At 46.7% G+C, this 17,158-nt stretch overlaps 1 protein-coding gene and 1 long non-coding RNA gene across 5 annotated transcripts in view; one reads left to right on the forward strand and one right to left on the reverse strand.

The window, feature by feature from the left end:
- LOC122466412 overlaps positions 1-10,282 on the reverse strand; it is a 65,536-nt gene extending 55,254 nt beyond the window's left edge. The window contains exon 1 of the long non-coding RNA XR_006291859.1: positions 7,821-10,282. This is a non-coding gene — a long non-coding RNA (uncharacterized LOC122466412). The remainder of the gene's footprint in view (positions 1-7,820) is intronic.
- The window catches only part of PLCB2 (phospholipase C beta 2), a 68,798-nt gene that overhangs the window by 46,317 nt on the left and 5,323 nt on the right, over positions 1-17,158 (forward strand). The window contains exons 19-29 of one of the 4 annotated variants that reach the window (XM_027831493.3): positions 2,104-2,258; positions 3,642-3,806; positions 5,363-5,462; positions 5,923-6,027; positions 6,837-6,922; positions 7,388-7,481; positions 8,975-9,031; positions 10,846-11,059; positions 11,368-11,536; positions 12,450-12,526; positions 15,825-15,920. In XM_027831493.3, coding sequence (XP_027687294.2) covers positions 2,104-2,258; positions 3,642-3,806; positions 5,363-5,462; positions 5,923-6,027; positions 6,837-6,922; positions 7,388-7,481; positions 8,975-9,031; positions 10,846-11,059; positions 11,368-11,536; positions 12,450-12,526; positions 15,825-15,920 — 1,318 coding nt within the window. Of the gene's footprint in view, positions 1-2,103; positions 2,259-3,641; positions 3,807-5,362; positions 5,463-5,922; positions 6,028-6,836; positions 6,923-7,384; positions 7,482-8,974; positions 9,032-10,845; positions 11,060-11,367; positions 11,537-12,449; positions 12,527-15,824; positions 15,921-17,158 lie in introns of all 4 variants that reach the window. The other 3 variants (XM_037900489.2, XM_043549859.1, XM_043549858.1) reach the window with 3 other exon arrangements.

Below are 17,158 nucleotides of genomic sequence, written 5' to 3' on the forward strand. Positions count from 1 at the left end.
GTTCAGGTGGATTCTCCATCATTGGCAAATTTTCATGATTAGGTGTTTTTCTAAAAGATGCTCTGTGGTTGAAACAAATTATTTGGGAGAAGGTCTCTGGCCTGTGTTGTACAGGAGGTCGGACTAGACGATCACAGTGGTCCCTTCTGGCCTTGGAATCTATAGGTGGGCTGGGGAGAGGGAAAGTGGGAGAGAGGGGAAAGAAAAGTGAAAATCGGAGAGACTGGTGGAGAGGGGATTGTATTGTATATGGGGCATAGAAAGAATAAGGAGCAAAGTGAGTGAATGGCAAAGGAAGGAGGAGAAGGCAAACATTAATAGCGGAGCAGAAAAATTGAGAAGGGCTAGAACAGTGGTCTCCAACCTTTTTACGCACAAGATCACTTTTTGAATTTAAGATCAACCCAGGATTTACCCCGCCCCTTCCCCAAGACCCCACTCACTCCATTCCCCCCTCCCTCCGTCGCTCGCTCTCCACAATTCTCACTCACTTTGACCAGGCTGGCGCAGGGGGTTGGAGTGCAGGAGGGGGTGCAGTCTCTGGGCTGGAGCCGAGGGGTTCGGAATGTGGGAGGGGGCTCTGGGCTGAGCCTGGGGCAGGGTGTTGGGGTGCAGGAGTGAGGGGGTGCGAGCTTTGGGAGGGAGTTTGGGTGCAGGGATCATATGGTCACACTGCACCTAATCTCATAGAATCCACTGGACATTTCATGAATTTTACTTTTTATTAGTGTCGTTTGTGGTTTATAGATCCAAAACCCTTTAGGGATTGTCACAAATCAGTGTAACATTCTCAACTGCGGGGTGTGCATTGGCAGGAGGTTGGGGTGCAGGAGTGCGGGCTGCAAGCTCTGGAGTTGAGTTTCGGTGCAGGAGAGGGCTCCAGGCTGGGGCAGGGGGTTGGGGTGCAAGAGGAAGTGAGGGGTTTGGGAGGGAGTTGGGTGCAGGAGGGGGCTCCGGGCTGGGGCAGGAGGTTGGGGTGCAGGAGGGGGTGAGGAGTCTGGGAGGGAGTTTGGGTGCAGGAGGGGGCTTCGGGCTGGGGCAAGGGGTTGGGGTACAGGAGGGGATGAGGGGTCTGGGAGGGAGTTTGGGTGCAGGAGGTGCTCCGGGCTGGGGCAGGGGTGCAGGAGGAGGTGAGGGGTCTGGGAGGGAGTTTGGGTGCAGGAGGGGTTCCAGGCTGGGGCAAGGGGTTGGGGTGCAGGAGGGGGTGAGGGGTCTGGGAGGGAGTTTGGGTGCAGGAGGGGCTCCGGGCTGGGGCAAGGGGTTGGGGTGCAGGAGGGGGTGAGGGGTCTGGGAGGGAGTTTGGGTGCAGGAGGGGCTCCAGGCTAGGGCAAGGGGTTGGGGTGCAGGAGGGGGTGAGGGGTCTGGGAGGGAGTTTGGGTGCAGGAGGGGCTCCGGGCTGGGGCAGGGGTGCAGGTGGGGGTGAGGAGTCTGGGAGGGAGTTTGGGTGCAGGAGGGGTTCCAGGCTGGGGCAAGGGGTTGGGGTGCAGGAGGGGATGAGGGGTCTGGGAGGGAGTTTGGGTGCAGGAGGGGTTCCGGGCTGGGGCAAGGGGTTGGGGTGCAGGAGGGGGTGAGGGGTCTGGGAGGGAGTTTGGGTGCAGGAGGGGCTCCGGGCTGGGGCAGGGGGTTGGGGTGCAGGAGGGGGTGAGGGGTCTGGGAGGGAGTTTGGGTGCAGGAGGGGCTCCGGGCTGGGGCAGGGGGTTGGGGTGCAGGAGGGGGTGAGGGGTCTGGGAGGGAGTTTGGGTGCAGGAGGGGCTCCGGGCTGGGGCAGGGGGTTGGGGTGCAGGAGGGGGTGAGGGGTCTGGGAGGGAGTTTGGGTGCAGGAGGGGCTCCGGGCTGGGGCAGGGGGTTGGAGTGCAGGAGGGGTGTGAAGGGTCTGGGAGGGAGTTTGGGTGCAGGAGGGGCTCCGGGCTGGGGCAAGGGGTTGGGGTGCAGGAGGGGATGAGGGGTCTGGGAGGGAGTTTGGGTGCAGGAGGGGGCTCCGGGCCGGGGCAGGGGTGCAGGCTACAGAATTTCAGTCACTGCAGCTCCTTGATACGTACAGACCTTGCTGCTGCACTCTCGCAAAAATTCCTGTCTCTCTCTCCCGCTGTCTCTCTCCCGCAGATGTCCCCATGCAACAGAATATGGCCCTCTTTGAGTTCAACGGCCAGAGCGGCTACCTTCTGAAACACGAATTCATGCGGCGTCCAGACAAGCAGTTCGACCCTTTCTCTGTGGACCGCATTGATGTGGTGGTAGCAAGCACCCTCTCAATAACGGCAAGTACAAGCCCCTGTGCTGTTTCTCTCCTGACAGAGCTGCACACTCGCAGCAGGGAGATAACTGGCACCTACAGCGCCTCTATTTACCACCCAGGAGGGCTCTGAATGGCAAATGAACGCATAACTTCCGGCCGGAGAGTGTTACTATGGCAACTCCCAGGCCTTTCAGTGTTTAAAATTAATCATATTCATATGAAAATAGAAAATTAGCATCTGGCACATGGAATAATCCCTGGCTCTGGTGAGGGGGAGGGAAGATGACGGGGGAAACACTAAAGCAAGGAGCTCAGGGGAAGGGAAAGAGGAATGAGACAGGCATGTATAGGGAATGAATGGGCTGGATGACAGCAGTGACCAAGTCAAGAGAGGAGATGGGCAATAGAAGAAGTGGCTCGGGTGTTATACCAATAAAATAAAAACCAGCAGGATCTTATTAAAGGGGAAAAGGCAAAATACCACATTTATTGTGAATATAGAAAGAATCATAGTAAGCAGTTAGTTATAGTTATAACGTTCCATTCAATCTCATATTTATTCACACATTTATTCATACACACACACACAGGTTCTGCAAGGTTGTTATCATAGTTACCAGCCTTAGAGTTGCTCATGCCAAGCCACTGGTCAGGTGGCCTGGACATGAAGAGGGAGCAGGGCCTTGTCAGATGCTCATCTGATGCTCCTGGAAGTTGGTTTGCAGAATCAGACCCCAAAGTTCTCACTTTCTAGAGTCTATTTTTATAGGAATTTCTTCCTATGCCAGTCTATGGGAATTGCTTCATCATGCTGTTGCTGAATCAATCAGCAGATGGCACATTCCTGACGGCTCCGTGCTGCCAGATGTTATCTTGTTCTTTGGTTCTCCCATTCTTGAGGCTGTTGGGTGGATTCCAGTCTGCCCTCCGGGGGTCCTCTGGTTGTTTCCACTTGACGCCTTCTTCAGCCGATGGACACTGGATTCTTAGGCTGGCACCTCCCTGATCATTCAGTTATTATCCACACCAAGCATCCATCCATATACATCCTCTATCTCTATTTTAATCACAATTGTTAATACAACAAAAGGGCGGGGAGTCTCTGGGTGCAGTTTCTGTTGTTACAGAGTATTGCTTTGAGTCTCTCTCTGTGTGAATTGCTTTGAGAACAGACTCTGTCTTAAAATGTACTAACGCAATTAGCAGCTTGCAAGTTTCACACATAGAGGGAGAGAAACAGTACCAAAAACCAAGAGACCTCTTAATTAGTAATACCCTGGAATTTAAACTATGGGGAATCAAACTCATTTGTAATTTTAATACAGAACTTCTTTAATATGATCCAACACGGGAGCAAGAGAGGGCTTTACTAGCTGTTGCTAGTTTTGTTTCTATTTGTTCTTAGATCCTTTCTGGCCAGTTCCTCTCGGAGCGCAGCGTGAAGTCGTATGTAGAAGTGGAACTGTTTGGTTTGCCAGGGGACCCAAAACGTAAATACAGAACCAAGCTGACATCAAGTGCCAATTCCCTCAACCCTGTATGGAAGGAGGAGGCTTTTGTTTTTGAAAAGGTAACAACACTTCACGGTAACTCATATAAAGGGCCCCTAAAGAGCTCAGTGCCCATGGGCATTTTCCTTGGGGATTCCAGGGCCTCAAGAAAGACTCTTTCTTAGACCCATAAAGATCTTTTGTGGGGATTCCAAGGGCCAGAGATTCGAACAACGACAAGTTCCTCTATTGGTGAAGGATCGTTGGGGACCCTTTCTGGACATCCCAGAGACCAAAACACTCCTCTGTGAGCATTTCAAACTGAATGTGCTAATCAAATGAGCCTTGGGAATCTCCAGCCATGAGGAAGCAGAAAAGATGAGAGTAAATAGACCCATGTGGTTGTGTCACGAAGTCCCCGGGCAATGCTCTGGAACTGCTCCCCATGAAGCTAGTCAGTACTCTGGGGAAGTCTCCTTTCTGTGAGCCGCCTGTCTTCAGGACACAAAGCTCACACAGCTTCCACCTTCCTGGGTCTGACCTCGGAGCATTCAGCATCCTCTGCCCCTCCGTGCGCTTCCCCCAGCGAGTCCGCCCAGGAGGGGTCTTGGGGAAGCCAGAGAGTCTGGCACCCCAACTCCGGAGTCAGACATGACTCTCAGCCATCCAGTAAAACAGAGGTTTATTAGACGACAGGAACATGGTCTAACACAGAGCTTGTAGGTGCAGAGAACAGGACCCCTCAGCTGGGTCCATTTTGGGGGGCAGTGAGCCAGACAACCATGTCTGCACTTCACTCCTTGTCCCCAGCGAGCTCCAAACTGAAACTCTCTCCAGCCCCTCCTCCTCTGGGCTTTGTCCCTTTCCTGGGCCAGGAGGTCACCTGATTCCTTCATTCTCCAACCCTTTAGCTTTCACCTTGCAGGGGGGAAGGGCCAGGCCATCAGCTGCCAGGAAACAGGGTGTTGGCCGTTCTCTGTGTCCAGACCCCTGCACACACCTGCCCTCTAGGGCTCTGCAACGATCATACACGCTTATCCCACCACCTAGATACTTAAGAACTGCATAGGGGCATAGAGGCACCCCCACAATATTCAGAGGAAACATTAAGAACAGTCCCGCTTCGTCACAGGTTGCATTACAGAATGAGAGGCACTGTTTTAGGGAGAAATAGTGAGAAAGTCTCATGTGAGTCAGATCATAGGATCGAAGAACTGATTTGCTTGTTGCTACTATTCCAGGTGTGGGGCTAGGGGACGTAACAGCAACATAATAATAATGCTTAGCACTTATATACTGCTTTACATGTTCACCTTCACAACACTCTTGGGAAAGCAGGGGAAGCTTTCACCAGCTCATGAGGTGATGTGGGTATTATCTCCATTTTAGATGATGGTTCTGAGACACAGACATGTGTAGTGACTAGCCCAAAGCCAGGGTTAAACCTCAGAAATGCCTGATTCCCAACCTGGAGCTCATTCTTGTAAACTATGGGGTCACAAAGCAGCTCTTATTGGGCAGCGTGCGGGGGGAAGATTTTCTTCTTGGGTTTACATTTTTAATTAGTGACACCAATGCCCTGTTAGGAGTCATAGTAAGGCACCTGGGGCTTGAGCTCTTACGTTTTTCTCTCCAGATTATGATGCCAGAGTTGGCTTCTCTCAGAATTGTGGCTTTGGAGGAAGGAGGAAAGTTCATTGGTCAACGCATCATTCCCATTATTGCTGTGCATTCAGGTAAAGTCAGGCCTTTCTGTGGAAGCTCCGTCTGTGTCCTTCATTGCTGTCCTTTGCTGTCCTGTGATCAGTTTGCTGTGCAGTACAATATTAACCTGAGCTATGCTAGGGATTGGTGTTAAGGAGGTGACCCCATGTGCTGATGCGAGTAGTAGTGCTAGAAACTGTGGTCCAAAGTGCAGTGGTGCTCTCTCTGGGGATGAGGGGAGATGTCGTGTTGTCCTCTCTTGAGCACAGGAGATCAGTCATTGTTGCATTCCTTTGTGTTGTGTTTGAGGGATTCAAGCAGCAGAGACCCTCCAAACTCATTGCAATGGAACCTTTGTGTAACCCATAATGCCCGAATATGAGTGCCTTCCCTTTCTCCTCCATGTCACTCACAGACTGCTGTGTTTCCTGTTGGGACATTGGGGGCAGGGGGGGATGCCCTTACTCATTCTCTCCTGTTTTCTGTCATCAGGCTATCACCATGTTTGCCTTCGCAGTGAGAGTAATATGCCACTCACTATGCCCTCCCTCTTTGTGTACCTGGAGATGAAGGACTATGTCCCTGACACTTGGGCAGGTAATGTACTTGGAGTGCCTGACGTGGAATGTCCTTCCCTGACTCTAAACTGCTGGTATACTGAAATGGCCAGAAAAGATGAGCTACTCTCTCTGTCTGTGGGTTGGGATGGTTTTATTTACCAAGGAGAAAATTACCCTAGTGTGTGAGGCTGGAAATCTCACCCAGTGAGGTGATGGTGGGGCTCTCCTCAGTTTAGAGGTGAATTGCACACAGAGCACAGAAGAGGAGTGTGACTGGCAGTCTCTCCAAGCACACCTTCTATTTGTCTGCCGTTCTCGTTCCGCCACAGCCTACAGATCCCACCAGTCACTACTTAAGCAGTTGTTTCAATTCAAAATACCATCCACCCCAGTCAGGGTGCTTTTATTGGTCCTTTTACCAGCCTTAGTCTGAGCATCATATTTGGGACTGTCACATGGTTTTTCACCTCATTGCCAACATTTTGCACAGCTCTAGTTAGGGCTGAGGTGCAGTGAGAGACAAGTGGGAAAACAGCATTCCCAGGAACAGAGTAGGCAGAATGGCAGTGTCTCCCTGTAACTTGTCGGGTGTGCTCTCACCAAGATGAGGTTGAGATGAAAAGACAGTGGGGTGGGAGAGGACCCATCCGAGAGAGGGCTGATGGCAGGGAGAATGGAGATGCATTCTAGTACTAGGAAAGGGAGCAAGGGATTTATTCAGGCTGCAGTACATCCCTCAGGCAGTTAGTGTGGAGAATGGCTATTCCTAGATATAAAATCTGAGTGGCAGGGAAAGGGGAAATCTGATGAGTCCACTGATAATCTGGATCTGCTCTTTGTTTCCAGATCTGACTGTTGCTCTCTCCAACCCCATTAAGTTCTTTAATAATCAGGACAAGAGATCAGTGAAGCTGAAACAAGGCTCTGCAGAGGTGAGTGTTTCTACACATTCTGCAACATGCTTTGTGGGTTCAGTCTGAAATTATGCAGGGTGCTTGTCCTGATGCTTCCTCACCCTGCCAGGAGCAAGGACAGTGTAGCAGTAGTTCAGTCTTTGAAGGGTAAGTGGGGATTCAGTGTCTATTTCAGAAAGCCTTGTCTAATTCCTTGAGGCTGTGGATAGCTCCTGGTTCAGTGACTGTATAGATAACAAAAACCACCAAAGGGGAGCCTGCCTGATGTCAGGAAAGTCATGCCCACAGATTGCAAAATTAAGCAGACAATGGTGTTAACCTCTTGGGAGACTCCATTGTCTCAAATGGGAAAGCATTGTACTGTTTCCCTCACTGGCTTTGCTAGGATTTATGCTTATATTGATTGGTCTATCAGTCGCAACATCTATTTCCTGGGTCTGTTTTGCTATAGCGTTGATTCACGTCTGATCTTTGTTTTAAAAGCCTGACATGCAGAAGAAGCTTACAGCAGCTCAAACCAACGGGATACCAAATTCCACCAGGACCTTTAGTTTCCATTCTTCAAATGGACCTGCAGGTAAAGCTGTAGATGTGAGTGGGACTAAAAGAATGAGGAGGAAGATGTACATTGCTCAAACATTGAAAGAAGGGGGTGTTGGATAGCCCTAGAGATTGGTAATGGGACAGGAGCCTTTCACCTCTAGGTCACTTGCTTAAATTCTGGCCTCGTTCAATACTGAACAAAAGTTGTTACCATCCAGTCACTCTTTAGGTGTGTGTGTGAAATGAGTGGGTGATTTCACTCCATTTCCAAGTGTACAACATTATAAAAATCACCATCACAATTAGCACAGTTGATAATCTCAATAGATAAACCAAAGGTTCAATGAGCATGGAAACAGAACTATCTTCTTACCCCTAGAGGTGGTTGCTCCAGGTCAGAGTTGGGACATAATAGGTGCAGCAGTATGGATGAAGATTACATTGCCGTTGCTTATGCTGAACTGTTCCTGTCCTGTGGATAAATAGGGGAGGTCACTTCCCAACATTGACAGTGCAGCACCTTTCACCAGCACTAAAGTCACAAGAATATAACAGTTTGGAAAGGAGCAGAGATATGGTTAAAAGAGAAACACATAACTGAGGGTGAGATAGTTCATGTTGTAAATTACCAGCAGGCGCTAAAGAAATTTCTGTAAATTAACAAATTGAGCACCATCCTTCATACCCTTTCCTCCTTACAGTCAGACATCCAGACCTGGGGAAGCGTTTCCAGATTAAAGCTATTTCTTTATACCTTCAAGCCTATGGCACCAGAATTTGTGTGCCATGTGCCATGGATGTATAGGTCCCAACCCCAGTCATCTGAAATGATGAGTCCCACAATGACCGAATCAATACAAGGATATAGAATCTTTTTCTCTCAGAAATATATACACACTAAGCTAATTCTCTCCTTTTCTCTATTTTCACATTGGTCTAAGAAGCCCACTGACTTCAACTGGATTACTCCTGATTATGCTAGTGGTATGAGGGGAGGTCAAGGCTATCCAAATCCTCACCAACATTGGGGGCAGGAAATGTAGCTTGATGGATTTAGTGGATGACTTGGTTCTCGTCAATAACATCTCACTGTTCCTTACCTATATCTTATTTTTCTAAGCCTAATTTTGTGAGGTCCTGATTGCCTCTTTCAAAATTCTGGGTCCCTCAAATCCCATTGAAGCCACGTTGAAGGCAGTCCACACCTGGCAAGTCTGACCTTACTGAAGTTCTGTTCCGTTGTATCTGTTGAGTGCTGATGAATGTTAGACACTCTGTTGGTCAGCTGAGCTGATCCCTGAGTTCCTTCTGAGACTTGTTGCAGCTTCTGGGTATAATGTTTCTCCCCGAACAGCAAAAATGGCAGCAAGGGTATTTGATGCAGGAATATAGACACAGCATCCCTTACACCAGCGTAACCACCTCAGCAAGAGTGGGAATGGAGCGGAGCCCCAGCTCTCCATTCTCCACTGCTCCGTTTTCAGCCCAGAGGTAGGGTATGAACAAGAATCTCTTCTCTGGTTTTAGGAGCTATGGCCCTGGGGAAGGAAGAAACTATAAAAGAAGTTGCAAAAGAAGTTGCAGGTAATTACACCGATATTACTCTAAAGGGCTCAGGGAGAAGGGATACAAAGATAGCTTTAAGCCACCTTTGTGACTCCCCTATCCTGAGCCAAATGAGGCCCATTTAGCCATCCTGCATAATTTAGAGTAGCTTCAGGACTGCTCTAATTTGTGCTCTGCTGCCTATGGAATGTGAATGTGCACAGCAGCACTTCAGCCATGTTCTAATGCCTCCCAGCTTGCCCTCAACACACACACTGTACCAGGGGCTCCTGTAGGAGGCAGCAGAGAGCCAGCATCGCCAGTACCCCAGCCAGAGAATCTCCTATGTTAAAGGAATTCCACAGTGGCCAGATCTGCTGGCTTTAAGGCCCCTTTACACTGTCAGAAGCAGTACGAAGAGGGCAACAGGGCAGCTTAAGCCCCCCAGAGGACTGAGCCCTCCATCTGTTGATTTAATGCATTTATTATTTGCCTATTTGTCTGCATCATAATGCTGTGTGATAAAACCATTACACAACATTAACATCAAAATAAAAATCCAGCATGCCGGAATATACCACCAAACAGGGCACAAGGATGAATCCACCTGCCCTCAGTCAAACTGCCCCACTGGGATCAATTGCCAAATAACTGCCATCCATCTGCTGCAAATTTGCACACATCACAGTTATGAATATATTACTCAACAAATAAAGGATATTCATAAATTTAAAAAACATTGTTAGGATGGAGTTATGGTTGTATAAAGATAGTTGTTAATATAGCAAGTATCTGAGTCATTACATTAGAAGGTGATAGTTCAAAAAGCCTAATTTCCTGACTCAAACATTTGTGTTTACACTTTCTCCCTGAATTTCCTCACTTTCATATGTTCACTAGAACTAAAGTTCGGTACATTCTTACAGATTCCCAAGTACAAACCATTATTTTCCTTAGCACCCCAATAACCTTTTAACCACAGATACCAGAGTTCTAGTGACTTGCTGCCCAAAGATAATGGAGTCTCTGTAACATTTCCCTTGCACCCTTCCCCATAATCCTTCATCTCCCCTAAAAGCCACTAGAAAACTCTTTCCTGACACCGTGGAAGGGATGTCATATATTAGAACTAGAAGCCATTATTCCCCAGACAAGAGTATACTGATCATAATTAGGGCCCTACCAAATTCATGGTCCATTTTTGTCAATATCATGGTCATAGAATTTTAAAAATAGTAAATTTCATGCTTGCAGCTATTTAAATCTGAAATGTCATGGTGTTGTAATTGTAGGGGTCCTGACCCAAAAAGGAGTTGTGAGGGTGTCGCAAGGTTATTGTAGGGAGGAGTTGCTGTACTGCCACCCTTACTGCTGCTGGCGGTGGCGCTGCCTTCAGAGCTGGGCGCCCGGACAACAGCAGTTGCCCTCTAGCTGCACAGCTGTCAAGTCCGCACAGAAGTAAGGGTGGCAATACTGGGACCCCCCCTAAAATAACTTTGCGACTCCATCCCTATATTTTCCAACTAAAATTTGTCCTAGCTTGTGGGACGCTTAATTTTGTGAATTTGTCTTGTGCCTCACGACATCCTGATGTGTCCCAACTCAATTAGGTTGACCATCAGGACAAAATACAGAAAACTGGCAGCTCCACGGGCATGTACCCAGACCATGAATCAACCTGTTGCTTATTGACCTTGCAGTTACCCCGATGAAAGGGAGGAGGTGCTGGAGGCAGTGTTGAAAAACAGCCGGAAACAAAAGGGAATTAGAGTATGGCAAGAATGTCTGCATGAGAGAGAGGTAGGTAGGTGGGTTAGACAGACAGACAGGACTCTTTTTATACTGTATTTTAGAGCTCCAAACGGCCAGCCTTGAGGAGCTGCAGAAGATGAAGCTTTTTATGAAGCTGCTGAAGAAACAGGAGAAGGAGCTGAAGGAGCTGGAGCGAAAGGGAAGCAAGCGCAGGGAAGAGCTGCTGCAGAGATATTCAGCCCTGTTCTCAGAGTTGGTCACCCAGTGTGGCAGGAAGAAGATCGCATGCCCTCGGAAAACCCAGAAAAAGAAAAGGTAAAATACAGCATAAGAAATCTCCAGATGTGCTGCGCAGCACTCAGGAGGCTTTGTTGCCTGCACGCACAAGCGGCGCTAAGTGCTTCCCTCAGAGAAACACACATGAGCCACACGCTTCCCTGTCTTCATGCCCATCCTCCAAAAAAGAGGCATGAAGGGGGTTGCCTATCACATATTTCCATGGGTGTGCACGGAGCTGCACATTCCTTTCTAAGAGGTGTACGGCTTTGATATGGTGCAGTAGGTGGAATGGATTATCTTCTGTGCTGCAGTAAGCATTCTTCCTGTATTCCTCCTGTTAACAGCAGTTTGACTGTAGAGGAGGTCATTGCAGGAGGGAATCCAGCAGAGATGGCAGAGAATGCTGACAGCCGAGTCTTGGAGCTGAAGGAGAAGCTGGAAATGCACCTAATGCAACTGTGGGAAGAGCAGCATGATGGGATTCGGAAAAAGAAAGAGCAGCATGCCACAGAGGTATGGACTGCATGTGTACTCCACCTGGGCACTCACAGACTGGGGGTGACCCACAGAAAGTGTCACCAGCCAGGTTACACCTTCACTGACTGTTACCATTAGAGCATTGCAGATGCAGCCAGGCACAGGAATGCCCACCAACACAGCCCTAGTCACCAACATTGCTGTATCCTTGCAGATGACATGTTGGACTAAAGCCGCTCCAGCAGATTTCATGCAAGCCATAATCAAAGCAATGCATATAGATGCAATGCCCACACACAGCATGTCCCCCAGGCCGAGAGCTACTCACGGGGCCTGATCTTGTTCCTGTTGGAATCAGTGTATTTTCTGCATCTGACTTCAGTGGAACGAAGATCAGGTCTATATACATGGTGCCATCAGACACAACATATCCCACTGAATGCCATTGGTAGACACCGTGCCCTCAGATGCATCACCACTCACAGGGAGAGTGACAGCCAGAGAGACAATACCTGAAGATAGGTCACTGCCCAAATCTAGTGATAGCCAAGGAGTCACCCAGCTCGATGACTGCCCACCAGTACAGTGCAACCCAGAGCCCCAGTGTAACCGAGGCACTTGTATCTGCCCACACAAACTAAAGGGTAGGAACATACACACATGGTATACCCTACAAATATATGCTGTGACCCAAAGGGACAGCTCCACCAATGGTGACCTGATGCAATCCACCAACACAGCTTGGCCCACATACACAAATCACAATTTGCAGACACAGTGTCGTATTTCCAAACCCATGTAGATTAATTGACTGCTGTAAGTAAATGGAGGATGAGGTCAATGGCAGGAGAGAGAAACCTGAATCAGTAAGATCCTGACTGTGTACTCGTGTTTGGTCTTGTTTGGGTTGTTTTTTTTTTATTGTTTTTTTTTTTGATCCCTTGAACAGCAAATTGCCAGACTAATAGAAGTAGCAAGGGAGAAGCAGGCAGCTGAGCTGAAGGCACTGAAGGAATCGTCAGAAAGGTAAATTCTGATCATTTGAATAACAAAGTAATACTAGTATAGCACTTCATTGGTAGATCACAACGTGCTGCACTGAGCTGGGTAAGCATCACTCTCTATCATACAAATAGGCGAACTGTGTGACTTACCCAAGGTCGTGCTATGAGTCAGTGGCAGAGATGAGAGGACAACTCTGGTCTCCTGACTTCCAGAATGGCGCTCTATGTTGCACCTCAGAGCACAGTAGCAATGAAGTTAGAGCTGATCTAGCTGTCCAACACCCTGTTTTATATGGCTAGCAGCTTGGAATATTGTACAGCAGGTAAAATTGTTTGTAAGATGATTGCAGTTTGTGGATCTAGGCATATGTGCATTGCCATACCGGACCAGACCAGTGACCTCCTAGTCGAGTGTTCTTTCTCTGACAGTGTCCAGTGTCAAATGCATGAGAGGAAGATGCAGGAAATGCTACAATGGACATTTATAATTTTTAACTGTGAGGGTAATTAACCATTAGAACAATTTACCAAGGGTTGTGGTGGATTCTCCATTATTGGCAATTTTTAAATCTAGATTGGATGGTCTAAAAGATCTGCTATACTTCAAAATGAATTATTTTGGGAAGTCCTCTGGCCTGTGTTATACATGACATCTTACTAGATGATCACAATGGTCCCTTCTGGCCTTGAGATCTATGAATTTATGGAGTAAGATGCTCTGAGGGGAAATTTCTTCCTACCCCAGGCAGGCTTATGTCCTGAAACATGAAGATTTATAGACCTTATATTTTATCCTGTTTAGTGTAATTGACAATATTTGCATTGTCAATATAAATGTCTGACTCCTACTAAGTTCTTAGCTAGGATAGTATCTTGTAGAAATGAATTTCATAGGTTAATAATTACGTGTTGTGTAAAAAGTGTTTTTATTTATTGGGTTTAAATTTACTGCCTTTACGTTTCACAGAAAGATATCCAGGTCTTTTTCCTGAGTGGTTATGGTTAAATTAGAACCCAATAATGTGTACGAGTAATTCAAATGATTACTTCCACTGAGCATTATCTCACGTTTTTCAACACTTAAACTGTATTTGCTCTCTGAAGTTCTTTAGTCTTTTTTAGTTTTGACTAATACATAGTTTTGTGTCATGTGCAAATGTTGCCAACTAACTATTCAACATATTTTCCAGATCATTAATAAATATATTAAACAACACTCGTTCTAGTACAGAACATTGGGGCACCCAATTCTTAATCTTTTGCCATGTTGAACATTAATGACAGGTTTCAGAGTAACAGCTGTGTTAGTCTGTATTCGCAAAAAGAAAAGGAGTTCTTGTGGCACCTTAGAGACTAATCAATTTATTTGAGCATAAGCTTTCGTGAATTACAGCTCACTTCATCGGATACATACTGTGGAAACTGCAGAAGACATTATATACACAGAGACCATGAAACAATACCTCCTCCCACCCCACTCTCCTGCTGGCAATAGCCAGAAGAGTTCCCAGAAGTCACCTACTACAGGACAGGCCTAACAAAGAAAATAACAGAACGCCACTAGCCGTCACCTTCAGCCCCCAACTAAAACCCCTCCAACGCATTATTAAGGATCTACAACCTATCCTGAAGGATGATCCAACACTCTCACAAATCTTGGGAGACAGGCCAGTCCTTGCCTACAGACAGCCCCCCAACCTGAAGCAAATACTCACCAACAACCACATACCACACAACAGAACCACTAACCCAGGAACCTATCCTTGCAACAAAGCCCATTGCCAACTGTGCCCACATATCTATTCAGGGGACACCATCATAGGGCCTAATAACATCAGCCACACTATCAGAGGCTCGTTCACCTGCACATCCACCAATGTGATATATGCCATCATGTGCCAGCAATGCCCCTCTGCCATGTACATTGGTCAAACTGAACAGTCTCTGCGTAAAAGAATAAATGGACAAAATCAGATGTCATGAATTATAACATTCATAAACCAGTCAGAGAACACTTCAATCTCTCTGGTCACGCAATTACAGACATGAAGGTCGCTATCTTACAACAAAAAAACTTCAAATCCAGACTCCAGCGAGAAACTGCTGAATTGGAATTCATTTGCAAATTGGATACTATTAATTTAGGCTTAAATAGAGACTGGGAGTGGCTAAGTCATTATGCAAGGTAGCCTATTTCCCCATTGTTTTTTCCTCCCCCCCCCGACGTTCTGGTTAAACTTGGATTTATGCTGAAAATGGCCCACCTTGATTATCATACACATTGTAAGGAGAGTGGTCAGTTTGGATGAGCTATTACCAGCAGGAGAGTGAGTTTGTGTGTGTGGTTTTTGGAAAAAAGGGGGGGGGGGGTGAGAAAACCTGGATTTGTGCTGGAAATGGCCCAGCTTGACTATCATACACATTGTAAAGAGAGTGGTCACTTTGGATGGGCTATTACCAGCAGGAGAGTGAGTTTGTGTGGGGCGGGGGGGCGGAGGGTGAGAAAACCTGGATTTGTGCTGGAAATGGCCCAACTTGATTATCATACACATTGTAAGGAGAGTGATCACTTTAGATAAGCTATTACCAGCAGGAGAGTGGGGTGGGAGGAGGTATTGTTTCATGGTCTCTGTGTATATAATGTCTTCTGCAGTTTCCACAGTATGCATCCGATGAAGTGAGCTATAGCTCACGAAAGCTTATGCACAAATAAATTGGTTAGTCTCTAAGGTGCCACAAGTACTCCTTTTCTTTTTAAAGAATTTCCTGTTATTTGTTTTTGTCTTTGCTATTTGCTCTTAAATTCCCTAAGGCTTCCTAATTTCCATTTCATATGTTATCTGCTATAGGTTACACTCCTTTCTATTAACTTCATATGGGCTGGGTTTCTATTTTTTCATGAATACTGGTTTGGCTCAAATATCCTCTTTTAACTTTCCCATGTAATCATACAAAGCCTTCCTGCTTCTTTTTACTTAGGGTTATGAGTACTTTCTGTGTCTCTTATCAATAGTCTAGCGGAGACAAGTGTAGCAAAGTGTTAAGAGTATTCAGAATGGATTTGCATGATGTAACCCAAGTATAATGTCCATGTGTATTTTGTCCTAGCTCCTAGGATCACTCACCTCGGGTAAGGAACATTTTAAATCCAGTAAACAAAGGGTCTTATTTTAGATCTCTTCTGAAATTTTCCCTTGCTACCAGGTTTGCCATTCTTGTATGAAAAGCTCTCCAAGACAGGTGTTTAAAGAAACCAGTTGTTCATATATAGTGTCTGAGGGTTGTTGGTCCTGTCATTCATGACATCTTCATCTCTGCAGTGATACTAAAGAGATAAAGAAGAAGCTGGAGGCAAAGAGACTGGACCGAATCCAAGCCATGACCAAGAGTACCATTGACAAGACTGCTCAGGAGAGGTACTGGTTGGACAGCCTAGGGCTTGGTCTGCACAGAACAGAGAGCGATCCCAGGCAGGGAACTCCATTGCACTGTGGTCTTCATCACCACTAGGCAGTTAGTAACCGCCACTAAATTGGACATGGAAGGCAAACCCATATACCTCACTCCCTTATCAGCCTAATTTCAGGTACCCTCACAGGATGGTATTGCTCCAGCTTTGGTCTGTCTTCATGTGGGCTGGATTTCCATCCCTCCCCCTGTTGCCATCACCGTCTGGTAAACAGGCACATATGCTCTGAGAGGCCAAATTTCTAGACACAGTAGTAAGGGCACTGCTGCAGTCCGCACTTAGCTCTTGCACTGCTCTGCAGCGCCTTCCATACACATAGTGTTATAGGGGAAGATCAGCTCCACGTAGTACAACCTTAAATGGTTTGATCCTGAAAGGAGCTGACCACCTGCAATTCCCTTTGAAGTTAGTAGGAGCTGTGAGTGCTCAACATCTCTCAGAATCAGACCCAAAGAGTCCATATGAAAACCCCCTGAGGTCATTACAAATGGATGAAAGCGTTCTGCTGTAGTTCTTAAGGCTGGAAAACCTTGACTAGATCAGTGTGCTTGCATGGAGAAGAATCTCCCTGTGGGACTTACCACAAGTTGGTATGGTTGGTACCTTCGTTTTGGTGTTTTCCACTATCCTAGAGGCTCTGCTCTCTTGTTTATCTTAGTCTCTTACTCATTAAGGTAGCAAAGAAGCCTCAATATCTTCCAGCCATTTCAATTTTTCAGATGAAGGCTGGGAATGCAGCCTTTTCCTAACACTCCTTACCTACACTACACCTTGGTGGAAATGGATCTCAGATTAAGCTAAAAAGAAGCTCCTCCATAAAACCTCTCTTTAGAGACTATTTATGAGCATCTATTATTAGCCTCAGTTAAGATCCAAATGCAACTTTTGAGACTCGTAACCTTAGTAAGGTACTTTGGATGCTTATTAACTTGGAACATAAAATGTTATATGCCACCTTCCTTTGTACTGTATATCAGGGGTCGGCAACCTTTCAGAAGTGGTGTGCCAAGTCTTCATTTATTCACTCTAATTTAAGGTTTCGCGTGCCAAAGTAATACATTTTAACGTTTCTAGAAGGTCTCTTTCCACAAGTCTATCATATCTAACTAAACTATTGTTGTATGTAAAGTAAATAAGGTTTTTAAAATGTTTAAGAAGCTTCATTTAAAATTAAATTAAAATGCA

This window comes from Chelonia mydas, chromosome 6, assembly GCF_015237465.2.
Source record: "Chelonia mydas isolate rCheMyd1 chromosome 6, rCheMyd1.pri.v2, whole genome shotgun sequence".
Taxonomy (NCBI): Eukaryota; Metazoa; Chordata; order Testudines; family Cheloniidae; genus Chelonia; species Chelonia mydas.